Source organism: Lottia gigantea (assembly GCF_000327385.1).
Source record: "Lottia gigantea unplaced genomic scaffold LOTGIsca_18, whole genome shotgun sequence".
Classification (NCBI taxonomy): domain Eukaryota; kingdom Metazoa; phylum Mollusca; class Gastropoda; family Lottiidae; genus Lottia; species Lottia gigantea.
In genome coordinates, this window is record NW_008708301.1 from 211,822 (window position 1) to 226,123 (window position 14,302).

At 32.5% G+C, this 14,302-nt stretch overlaps 1 protein-coding gene across 1 annotated transcript; it reads right to left on the reverse strand.

Moving 5' to 3' along the window:
* Positions 1-240: 240 nt before the first annotated feature.
* Positions 241-13,028, reverse strand: LOTGIDRAFT_231139 (hypothetical protein; the record flags this gene model as incomplete). The annotated part of the gene is made up of 13 exons (XM_009052112.1): positions 241-336; positions 1,996-2,082; positions 3,403-3,503; positions 3,737-3,961; positions 5,012-5,125; positions 5,239-5,343; positions 9,013-9,139; positions 9,736-9,784; positions 10,175-10,343; positions 10,514-10,648; positions 11,175-11,339; positions 11,670-11,756; positions 12,026-13,028. 13 exons carry the CDS (start codon positions 13,026-13,028, stop codon positions 241-243), a joined length of 2,463 nt encoding a protein of 820 aa, XP_009050360.1.
* Between the last annotated feature and the right edge of the window lie 1,274 nt (positions 13,029-14,302).

Genomic DNA, 14,302 nt, shown 5'->3' on the forward strand with positions numbered 1-14,302 from the left:
GTTTATTATTAGCAAATCAATGATGTTTTTTTTGTAGAGTTTTGTATCAATTGTTGTTCCAATGTGTATTATTAGATCTATAGATCAAAGGTTTGAAATATCAATGACGTATATAATCAAACTACTTCAACTTGGGAAGGAAATATGAAAACACGATCAATTTTTTTATAAAATGATGCACGACCACATCTCTAATCTGTTTTGGAAATCCCTTTCTTTAATCACAAAGTTATGCTCACATTAAGCATCTTTTCGACTCAACGCATTTTGAAAGAATTTTTCTGTCATTGAGAGTTGGAGATGTGGTTTGATACGCTTTAACGAGATCAACATAATCTGCAATTGACAGAGTATTAGTAAATTGTCACATGAAAGCATGAATCCAACATCATCTCAAAAGACAATCGCGGACCAAACAATCAACAGGAATTAAGTTGACGTCAGTCAATCAGTCACTCATATTTGTTCTTGCAAATCCCGCGGTGTCTTATTGGCAATCCTTACACTTTGCGTTTACCAGACAGAAGGTTCGTTTAGCCTTTATCCCTTCAACTACGGCGAAATTCAGCATACATGCACCGATGGAAACTGACGAACGCCTGGTAGGGTCAACGAACTACGTAGCGACACCACATTTCACAATCCAGATCTACATTCCAATGGCATGAATAGGCGGCAACATTTTAAATGTATAAAGATAAAAGGGGGTGAGATTAGCACATCCTCATAAACACTGACAGATCTTGTGGCGCCTGATCAATCGAAATCTCCTGCAAAAAGATATATCGCACTGGCTATTAGGATGGGAACAGACATGTGAAAATATAATACATATCAATATTCACAAATATTTATTTGCATTAGAAAATATCAGCAATAACGAAGAAATTATGATACAAAATAATATTTGGAATTCTTTCTAGAACTTTCTAAACCCTGAAAATATAGCATGAAAAATGTCAATGCCAAATATTATTCTAACAATGGAAGTCTTGGTTTGTTCCATGATTCACCTTGTACATGTATGTGTCTTATATTTGAAGCAAATTTCAATGAAAAATTGTAAACAATATATGGATATTAAAATGATATTCCAAAAAGTTAGAAAGAAAATTATAAAGCACAAATATGTATCATTTTGCATAATATACTAAAATATAAAATAATTCTTAAACAATAACAAACATAAAATTTATATAAAATTTTGCCATTTGCAAAACTGGTTAAGATATGTTTAAACCTTCTTGGGCACCACTATCATAAAATTAAAAAAACCTTAAACATGGACGGAAGACATTTTTCTAAATTTTCATTTTAAAATGCTTAATTGGTTAGATCCCTTCAAACATATTCTACTTTCCTGAAGTAGAAACAAACAAGTAAAACAGTTGTAGCACCAAGGTAATAAAATAAGACAACAAATGTTCCTTCCAAACCTTCCAAACACAATTAATCACATCCTATTCTAAAAGAACGCTGAGAAACTTATGTTGACAGGTAAGCTCTTGTGAAAAAGTTTTAAAAACTGCGCACTATACACGAAAATATACGGTTAATGAAAATTTAATGGTACAGCTCTGTTGACACACGTCATAATGAAAAAAGTAAATTTGGTACATACAAACAAAATGACAATATTTATATCAGATTCGATCAGAGTAAGCTTTAAGACACTCTTAATTTCACAAAATGTCTTACAATTGCCAAATTCAGAGATATGGAACGTTTTTAATTCGTATATACAGTGTATTTAATTTAGCACTTATTGATGTGAGACTACCTACAAATAGACAAAACATCCATATATTTGTATTCATGAACATAGGCAAGATCAGTCTACCAATTCTGTATCAGGATAAAACTCGTGGTATTTGAAACTATCAAGCCAGACCTTTTGAGTTCATACTACAACTTAAACTACCTATAAAATAAACGCTCATGTCTATATTTTGAATGTTGAGATATTTGCCAATTTATTCAAACCTAGGTATATACCTTTAACTCTTCCAGTTTCTTTTCTAACATTGTAATCTCTTTCTTATATTTACTTTCTTCTTCTAAAACAATTAGTTCTCTGATATCCTACAATATATTTAATACATCAAGATAAACTTTATATAGAGCATTACAATCATTCCAATGAAAAAGTTTCCATCAAATTTACCTCATCCAAAATTTAAAGTAAAACTGACAAGTAATGCTATCTTTTGACATTAAAGGGATTGTAAAGAGGTTTTCTAACTTTTATATGTGTATCAGTGGCACCGACATCATCAATTTGCACCATTCTAATTTTCAATCAGACGTCTGTGATTCGTGTAATGCCACTAAAACAAATATGCTTTCTCAAATAAGTGATGTCATAAAATGTTAGTTTTAGCCGAATTACAGGAACTACAGACTTCTGTTTGAAAATTGGAATGTTGCAAATTGATGCTATCAGTGTTCCCTAATCACATGAACAATTCTGAAAACCTCTTTACAAACACTTTAAAGAAGTTATTTTCACCTTGGTCTGTTTTCAAGATTTATAATAATTATAATAATTCATGTTATACCTAGCTCAATAATTTTAAATAAATAAATATATAAATTAAAAAAATAAAATAAAATAAAAATATTCTAAAATATTGTTTATGCGAAAAAAAATCTTCGGAACATGTATTCTATTGAACAAGAAATTCTATAAAAAAAATAATAAAGCAGACAATATTTTTTATGTAATGTATAATGTCAAATGGGATAATTAAGCAATGGGAGGATTTATAAGTTGATGAATGGAATCACAACTTTTATTTACTGACTTGACTGAAATTGTTGGAATCTTTTCATAAAACAGTAGACGTTAACCACTCCTTGCAACTACATAACCAAATATCACAGTTACAAAGTTATAAATTAATATATGTATAAAAACATTGAAGATGAAATAATAATTTTTATTCCATTAGCCTATATTGTATGTATCTTGATTTGTATCGATTGGCGATAACCAGCACTATTTAAAACATGCAATAAAATGGAAAGAAAAATCAAATATATACTTAATGTAACTCTGTCTAATTCAGCATAATTCTGAACATATAAAGTAATGGAGATGACTTCATAGTCATAGATAATAAGTTCTCTAATGAACTATAAGTTCTTGTCAAAGCTAAAAGTTTGGTTTAGGCAAATACAATTTTTGATCCGATTGCATAATTGTGTTTAAGTGATATAACTTTTCAGCTATCACAAACTGTTTCCAACAAGTCATATAAGTTGTCTATAGGTTTTTTGCAATATCATTTCATATCTGCTTGAATGATAATATTGTATTTCTCTATCCATATTTCAATAATTTTATGCCTTATTGTTGAGGCCTGATAACTTTAAACATATAGAAATTCAATGTTTACTAACCTGAGTATGTATGAGACTTGTTTTATCTCCAAATCTATAGAAACATCGTTTAGTTCTATTACATGAATAAAACATACCAGGTTTACTTTCTAGGTAAATTTCTGTAAAGAATCTAAAGTCTGACTAGCTAAGCATGGAACATCTGATACTATAAAACAAAAGTTTAACCACACAATATCCCCGTCAAATCCCAATATATTTATTCTTACCAGAGTCAATGAAAAAGCGAATCATAGTGTCATATCAGATATAAAGTTTTATTTCATGCCATTATACTATATCATTCAAAATCCCCATTTATGGTTTACCTTGATTATGACATAAACTAACATACCAACAACATATAGATCTTCTCTTTTAATTTGGTCACCTTTATCATCAACATCAATAACAGGTTTTAAAGATACTGTAAACTGATAATGTAGTATAGATGGATGTATTCTTTCATTCATCATTTGATCTATACCCATTCTTAATTCATCTCTTTCATCACGATTTAGATATAGTCCTTTTACAATACCTTCTTTATTGATACCAAAATATATAGTACCACCTTTACCTACAATAACATATTACGATACATATATAGTACCACATTTACATATTACAAAATACCACATTATATATAATACTACTTATACCTACATACCATATATATAGTACAACCTTTACCTACAATAACATACGACACCATTGAGTACAAACTTTACCTACAATAAAATACGCTACCTGAATATATAGTATAAATTTTACCTACAATAATATATGGTACCTGAATAAATATAAACTTTACCTACAATAATATACGGTACCTGAATATATAGTATAAACTTTACCTACAATAATATACGGTACCTGAATAAGTATAAACTTTACCTACAATAATAAACGGTACCTGAATATAAAGTATAAATTTTACCTACAATAATATACGGTACCTGAATATATAGTATAAACTTTACCTACAATAATAAACGGTACCTGAATATATAGTATAAACTTTACCTACAATAATATACGGTACCTGAATATATAGTATAAACTTTACCTACAATAATAAACGGTACCTGAATATATAGTATAAACTTTACCTACAATAATATACGGTACCTGATATCTAATATATCTTTTATATATATATATATATATATGATATTATAAAAGTGGTATTCTATTGCAGGTACTGTACTGTACTATATATTGTGACATACCACTTTTATAATATCATATATATATATATATATATATATCGAATATATATATATATATATATGATATTATAAAAGTGGTATTCTATTGCAGGTACTGTACTGTACTATATATTGTGACATTTTATTGTATGTAAGAGGTATCGTACATTGTGGCGTTTTATTGTAGTTTAAGGTAGTAATATATATTGTGATGTAGGTAAAGTTTATACTATATATTCAGGTACCGTATATTATATATATATATATATATATAGTACCACCTTACCTACAATAACATACCACTTTAGCAATACGAATATATCAATATGCCACACCAACACCAAAAACCACTATACCAATTATAAGCCTGATCTACAAGGTTTTCTGGGGAATTAAGATAATAAGGGAAGCCAACTTACCTGAATTAAACATAGCACATGTTATTTCTGATAATGATTCAACAGAGATAGTTTCTAATGTTGTATTTTCTCTAATTTCAACTATAACACTATCTCTTAATCCTGTATCACTATCTAAATAATAAACATAAACTTTGGTAATTCATCAATTCATAAAATGTCAAAAAATATATAGCTTTAATTTTGACACATTCTATTCTCTGTATCAGTGTTAAACATCAACAAACCTCTGTTATATTTAATATTTGTATCAGTATTAAACACTAATAAAGCTCTGTTATATCTAATGTCTATATCAGTATTAAACAGTAACAAACTTATATATTTAATATCTGTATCATTATTAAACAGTAACAAACCTCTTATATATTTTATATCTGTATCAGTATTAAACAGTAACAAACCTCTGATATATTAAACGTCTATGTCAGTATTAAACAGTAACAAACATATACATTTAATATCTGTATCATTATTAAACAGTAACAAACCTCTCATATATTTCATATCTAACAGTAACAAACCCCAAACAGGGGATTCAACAATGACGGAGAGGGGGTAAGAAAACAGACGACAAACTGCACAACAAAAGGTTAAAACATTAAAATTAATGCTCGGACAAATTGCCAATTATTGCCCCTTGATTTCAAGGAAATCTATTGTCCAGAACTCTACATCGTTACATGGCAGTCAATCCGTCTTCACTATGGTTTCCAGTTAACCGAAAGCCATTTCTTGGATTTCGATGATATCAGTTTAGGCGTCGAAGAACGACCTGAAGATTTCTACCAACGCTTGACTGCACTTATAGAAGATAATCTTCTCTAATGAGATTCTGGCATAACTCACCACGGTGATGCCATTCACGAGGAAGATGAATGCTCGTCCTTACCTGGTTACGCCTATTACACAAAGACTTTAGTGGAATTGCCGAATTGCGCTCAAGAACTTTAGCTTCTATTAAGCTCGAAATCTCACAGGCTCTCGATTCTTTACTTGAGGAAATTCGTACAGCCGAGGAGGTGCAAGTCATGCGAAATCAAACTTCTACTTTCCAAAAGAAGAGTTAATTGAAGTGCCATCTGAGTATGTAAGTGACAATATTGTTGCTATCCAACCTCGCCAGGACACCAGACACCACAATACATCAACTACAGTAGTACTACAACATGGCCACCCCCATGTCTACTCCCATGTTTAGCTGGATAAGTAAGGATCCCAAACGAATTAGGCGTTCCACAAACTTTGAAGCAACATGAACATTTTTTGCGAGGTACGGCCTGTATACACTCCTGACCTACGCGAAACATCTCATAACTTGTCAAAACCAGTTATACTACTCCTTCGGATCTTCATTCTGCCAACGTCCAGGTTGACCCACACAAAATCTTATCCACAGAAACAAGAAGAGATTTTAAGGACATGTTAACAGACTTTGATGACGTTTTCATTCCCATCTGTGATAGCAATGGTGCTTCTGGACCATTCCAGGCATCAGTCAATATGGGCACTTCGCTCGATCTGCAATGGGAATGCCAGGCAGCGAAACAGCTCTCGAGGAACCAATGTGCCGCATTTTGGGTGATTTAATCGACAAAGGAACGGTAGCCAAACTAGTTGATGATCTCTATTGTGGAGGTTCAACACCAGAGGAGCTACAACAAAACTGGCGCTCGGTGTTAACCGCACTGAAAGCTAACAACTTAAAGTTATCACTAACCAAAACGCTTATAGCTCAACGAAGTGTAAACATTCTCGGATGGCTGTGGCAGGAGGGCACTATACAGGCACTTATCACCCGACAAAACAATTACGCTACCCTGACCCGATGACCAACTGTGGATCATAACAGACGTTGCAGTAAATAAACCAGGTATCGGTGCAACATTGTACCTGGTTCGCAGCGGTAAAACGAAATTTGCTGGTTTCTTCAAAGCTAAGCTAAAGCCGCGCCAAGCATCACGGATACCGTGTGAAGTAGAAGCCTTATCGATTGCTGTAACAGTTGAGCATTTTAGTCCGTATATAATCCAGTCCAGACATAAAGCCCATATCTTAACTGACAGCAAGCCGTGTACTCTAGCGTATCGCAAATTATGTAGAGGAGAATTCTCATTCAGTCCACGTGTATCTACATTTCTATCTGTGGCAAGCAAATTTCAAGCCACCATAGGCCATTTGGCCGGGAAATCCAATATTCCGTCTGATTTTTCAAGTAGAAATGTCCGGATAGTACATGTCAGAAATGTTCCTTCGTAGAAACATTGGTAGATGATATCCTATCTGGTAAAAGCCGCATACCATTTCTGACGAGAAGCACATGGAGGTCACTACAAGGAGAATGCGCCGATCTCAGACGTACGCATGCACATTTATCTCAATGGACACGTCCATCAAAAAACACACTAACATGAAAGACATTAAAAGATATCTCGCTGTCGCTACTATTTCTAAAGATGGTATACTGGTTGTGAAGTATGCAGACCTTTTACAACCTCCATGAGAATGTATCGTGGTCCCTCGACAGGTCCTGGATGGTATTATCACTGCATTACACTTACGTCTTAACCATCTTTTGGCATATCAATTGAAAAGGGTGCTTCACCGATACTATTTCGCTCTAGATATGGATAAGACAATTGGACAAATTTCTTCTTCATTGTGCAGCCCTTAAACAGATTCCAAAGACCAAAACAGAATAGTCTTCTTCCATGCCACCAGAAGTTATTGGAATAACCTTTGCTGCCGAAGTCCTACGAAGGGATCGTCAAATGATACTGACACTGAGAGAATATGTTTCCTCTTTCACCACAGCTTGCCTAATAGAGGACGAGAAAGCCGTTACACTCAGAAATGCTTTGATCCGTCAATGTATTGTGCTTCGCCCCCTTGACGGTCCACCGTGCGTCATACGTGTTGATGCGGCTCCAGGATTTCAAAGTCTAGCGAATGACGCGTTGCTGCAGAAACACAGAATTTGTATCGTAATAGGAAGGATTAAAAATATCAATAAAAACCCCGTTGCAGAAAGAGCTATACAAGAATTGGAATTGGAAATCTTGCGTATAGATCCATGACGCGGACCCATATCATCAACAGATCTTGTAGTAGTCGTTGCAATAATAAATACTCGCTTCCGCCATGGCGGATTGTCCGCAAGATAGATGTGGACCCAACGTGACCAATTAACTCACGAGCAGATACCCGTATTGGATAAAGACCTCATATCATCTCAAAATTCTGCTAGACTGAGTACTTTACATTAAGTACTTTATTCTATTTTAGTACTATCTTCTTATGACATTAATAAAGCTTTTTAAGTTTATTAATAATTTAATTAAGAAGAAAAGGTGGTCATGCCTTGGTGTTTGTGGCTTTGTATTGTCGTAGACCACAGTTTGTAGTTCACTCCCTTTGTTTGTAATTATATCCCTTGATTTCGTTCTCCATGTTGGATATACAATAAACGTTCTCTTAATGATCTGTGTTTCTCCTAGTTTGTCGTGTCATATAAAGGGTTAGCTAACAGTCTAACTAGCGTAACAGTAACAAACCCCTGATATATTTAATTTCTGTATCAGTATTAAACAGTAACAAACCTCTGATATATTTAATCTAACAGTAACAAACCTCTGATATATTTCATGTCTGTATCAGTATTAAACAGTAACAAACCCCTGATATATTTAATGTCAGTATTAAACAGTAACAAACCTCTGATATATTTAATCTAACAGTAACAAACCTCTGATATATTTCATGTCTGTATCAGTATTAAACAGTAACAAACCTCTGATATATTTAATCTAACAGTAACAAACCTCTGATATATTTCATGTCTGTATCAGTATTAAACAGTAACAAACCTCTGATATATTTAACACCTATATCAGTATTAAACAGTAACATACCTCTGATATATTTCATACCTGTATCTATTTTAATCAGTAACAAACCTCTGATATATTTCATGTCTGTATAAGTATTAAACAGTAACAAACCTCTGATATATTTTATATCTGTATCAGTAGAAGTATCATTATAAAATAAAGCTGTATTAACTGAATGTGATATATTTAATCTAGGTAGTTCAGAATGGTTTACTTCATCATCACTTGAACTCTCGTCCTGCACAAAAAGATAACAACTTAGGTTCACAAATGATTCTTCCACCAGCTGATCCTTGGACAAACCTCTAGGCACGGATCTTTCCTGAATTATTCGTACCCATTTACTACTGGAATTATGAGTGAAGATGACTTAATCAAGACAAAAATGTCCATAAGCGCTAAACCACGATATTTGACGATGATGTTCGTATTGCCACTATTGATCAAATGATAACATTATATCAATGTAGTTTTCTGCAGTTCCAAACTTAAGAAGCTGCATCACAAAATGCATTTAAGTAGTCCTTTAATCTCTACATATTATTTTGAGCTTTTGAGTTGAAATGAGAAGAGACTTGTCCTATTTTTGTTGGCTCTTCAACAAAATTCAATGCAGTGTGCAATGAAAGAAATTTTTCAAAGGAAATACTTTTTCAAGGGATCTCTATACTGGACAGCTTCCAATTGAAACAACCAGCTATTTTAATCCCAACTTACATTAAATACAGAATGATGTAAGTTGGCTTCTTAACTATGTCTGGTTCTTATATCAAGCAAAAGTTTTACAGCCTCAGGGATCAAACAATTGTCGCAAATTAATGATAAATCACTTACCTCAATGCTAATAGATTTAAATATAACTTTATTCTCATTACTACAATGTCTGTAAGAAAATCTGACATGTAATATAATGTTAAAATAATGAATTCTGATACCACACTAACATCAACCAACAACTTTAATTCAATCATTATCTAAGTATTGAATATAATCTTATATTAATCAAATCCATAATCAATATAAAGTTGAGCATTTCAATTTGTCCACAACCTATTTCATGATCACTCGGTCTTTGGATATCATGATTTAATGTGATTAACCTCCTTAAAACACTGTATCAATACTTTAAAATTTGAATAGTGCCATGCATGACAAAAATTAAGTATTTCTTTGCTTCATTTCAATAAAGAAAACCATATTTGTTATTCATTTTTTGAAGTAGTTTCAACCATCAGCAAATTTCACAACAATCAACACTTAATATCTAAATTACCTGGATCGAATAGGACTAATATCATCATATTGTGTTTTTCTTGGTGGTGTTTTTTCTCTAGCTGTTTTATCGAAGGTAATAATATAATTCTTTAATACACGAACAACTCTGTTGTATACTATAGATGGTTTAGGATAGTCTCCAGCTAGCCTTACAGTCACTTCTAAACCTTTAAACATAAACAATTTACCAAATAAACAATACAAGCTATGGAACTCTGTCAGAATGTTTGTGATCTAGTTAATTTTTTTGCATCAAATTCCTTAGTATGCGGTTATCTTATCTGAATCATTTTAATCTCAATTCTTTAAAATATTGTTATTTTGATTTGAAACTTACCATGATTAAGATAGAAGTCATTACGTTTCTGTCTGTTTTTAAATAATAATGTAGATAAACATGATAAACATGCTGCTGATAATTTTTCTTGAAGAGCTTTACTCACATTCAAACTAGCAACATCTTCACAAATTTCTGGAACACAAATTTAATAAAATATCTAATAATGAGCTAATGGTTTGACTAGTAATGTTTGTGTATTATTTGTGTATCAGGGGCAAGTAATACGTCCCTATACTATTTCTAGGTTAGAAAATTAGACGCAATAAACAGGGGAGGTCACTGATATTCAGAATATGGTGAAAAAAAAATAATTTCAAGTGAACAAGAAACCATTCCAGATCACTAGTCCAGTTGACATTATTAATTTCAGTTTGTATTGCTCTTCAGAATCTCAACAGTAGCAAAAAAATACCAAAGTCCAAACCCTTCTTAACCTTATAATGCACATATTATTACTAATGGATTCACTATATCTGTAATATCTACATGAAAGAAAGTTAATAAAGACCTAGATAGGCCTACTGACTGCCCAGTAAGTACATTTTTCTTTGATTAAATATATACAATTCTCATTTTTCAATTTATCCTGTTAAATATTCCCTAGAAAATAATATAGCTAAAAAACAATAATGAAATATGCCTGTTATTTATTTCTTACCTAATACCCATTTAATTATATCAACAACTGGTAGTTTGTTACCCATTCTAGGATTACTTAATAAATTATTGAGTAAACTAAGAGACTGTAGAACTAAACTGGGTATTTTACAGAATAAAGTTTTCTTTAAAACTTCCATTATCTTCATGTTGTTTAATGAAATTCCTACAACAAACATTAAAATAATATAAGTTAAGTATGTCAATTACTGGAAAAGAATGTAGAAAGGTATATCAATTTGATGAAGTATTTGTTATATCCTGGGCCTGTACATTTGGGAGAATCAAACCTTCCCTTTCCTGAAATCTATTATCGATGTCAGTCTATACTGTATTTTCTGTAACCATTTATAGCTGAATTGGTAGAGGAAAGAGGCCAAAAATGACGCAAAAGTCTATTCTAAATGTCTCTATCTGGCTCTTATTATCCTCATTTTTGAAAGGCCATTAAATAAATATCCACTTTAGACTGATAATAAAGATTGTACATTCTTACCAATAACTACTTTCTGTCTAGCTAAATTAACTAGTATACCTAAAGCTACTTGTTGAATGTCTGTATCTAATAAAGGGGGAGCTACTCCTGAAAGTAAATTGTTTAATAAGACTAAAATATTTTCTGGTCAAATGCTTGTATTGTTCAGGCAGAGATAAAATGCTGTTATTTAAGTAAATGTGATCAAACGTTTTGATAAACGCAGAGTTTGTTTTGGGTAAGATATATTTATACAAACCTTATAGTGTGATGGGGAAATTGGTAGTTTCGCTGTCACAAAATTAAGTGGACTATTTGTGTTATGAAATGTTCATGGATGGACATCTATTAATATAACTTTTTAAACATCAGCTTACCTGAGAGACAGTACAATTTGACTTGAGGTTGATAAACCATAATGCCAACAGATTCTGGTAACGCAAATACCATAGATTCTTCAACCAAAACAACCATACCATAATCTACTGCCATGACAACTACATGTTCTCCATAGTTATTCAAAACTCGACATCGAAAGTAAGAATCATCATGTTTAACAGCTACATACTGACCAACATGGGCTGTAGTTAACTTTAAATCGTCAGAAGCTAGCAACAACTGAATTTTCTGAGCAGTCAAAATGACCTTCTCACCAATTTGAGCCCAAAAGTAAGGTCCGGCAACAACATTTGTGACTAGAATGTCTTTCCAAGAGTCATCTGTAAATGTCAGTTTACTTTCTTTATGAATAGCATGTCTTTCTGTAATAAATACATCAGATATATCAACATCATCTTCTCCACATGTATCAAACAACCTACATTCTTTAATTTGAGAAGGACATAACATCATACTTTGTTTCATAAAATAATTGGCCTCATTATCAATAACCGACATCTCCATTTGTACAAATTCTCCACTGATTTGTCCAATAATCTGCTTTCCTTCACAAAGTTTTTTGAGGAACTGTGTACCAGCCTTATCATATCTCAACAATGGACTATCTGCTAGCTTGATGAAGCTAACTATCTTAGCTAGGAATTTTTTATCAACCAAAGGTTCCTGCACACAAACAGGAGCAAAAGACAATTCCCAAATAATCTGTAAGGCTAATTTAATATGTAGTATACTCATATTATCAATATAACTTGCCGAGGTGGGTAGGTCTAGAATATCATCAAGATTCTCTAAAATACCACTTTGTATACAAATGCGTTTGGTTGACACAGAAACTTGAACTGATCTAAGGAGGTCAGACAACATTGTCATAGCAGCAAGTCTAGCACTTTTGTCTGTTCTAATACCACAAACTTCTGATAGATATTCCACTATAGATCTGTGCTGTGTGGCACTATCTACCACCTCTAATTCATTTTCCATTTTAATTTCACTTCTCAATCAAACTCTTCATCAAACTATCCTTACCATACCCTTAAATAAAGAAAACAGCATCTATTTATACTATTATTGATTAATAGCAAGTAGGATGGTTTTCGAGACACATTTTCATGTGATGTGATGTAGTCTATAATACGTTGTACATCTTACTTATAATATAGGCCTAGCAGTTTTGTTTTCAACATACCGGTACCAATATCAATATAACATAATAGGCTATACTATCCTATATCTGTTATTAAATAGTAAGGCAGTGATGGGGCTTTATTTCGTCATCAATTAATAATATAATTAGGCATCGGATTCAGCTTGCTCGCATAGCAATAACATCATTTTATTGCTGTGCATCAATCATTATCATCATGGTCATTCCACTGTCGCATCAAACTCAAAAAAAGGTCATGCCGGAACACTTTCTACAAAAGGAGCCTACTATATATAGGAATATATTCCTGTGTTCTTGGTCAGGATAGATATCCGATGTGGACCTTTACAGAACCAAACTTTATGCATTTTATCAGTTTAAAGATTTTGATTATACCTTCAATTAAATGATCAAATAGTCAACCGCGAAAGACTTTTAAATTTTGGGTTAATTCAAAACATAGTCTTAGTCATCCAGACTTCTACATTTTCAACAGAATGTAACATGGCATAAAAGTCTGGATGATAAAAGTCAATTATTTCAAACCAAAGGAGTACGACAGTGGTGTAACCTATTTTCGTGCATATGAGGATTCAACACCGAATTTCGTCAAAGTTAAAAAAACGGAATTTTTTTTTATGTCTTAGATGTTTCCTCAGATATCGTACAAAAATTAAAATTGGTTTGTTTCGATTCTCTTTATGAATCCCTCACTTTGACCCATATTTCATGAGTAACCAAGTCAACAACGGCGGCAAAATGCATCACTTATTTTCGTGTACAATGTTTGAACCATTCCGGATTTTATCAGAAACCTTTAGTTTCGTATTACAAGTCGTTTTTGTGCAGTTTGGCACGATGCGGCAAGTTGGGCAATGCTGCAAAACGAACCCACCGAATTTATTGCTAAAAGTCATTGAAACAACATAAGAATACGGCCCACATTATGTTCCATAGAATTTTTCTGCTGACACGGAATCCGATAGTCGATCACATGACTTCATTCGTTGGACTATATTCAAGCAGACGACACTTTGGAATTCCGATTACAGCTAGGGATTATAAAGAAATTCGGCCGATAAAAAAACTGAGACGTTTGGTAATAACTGAA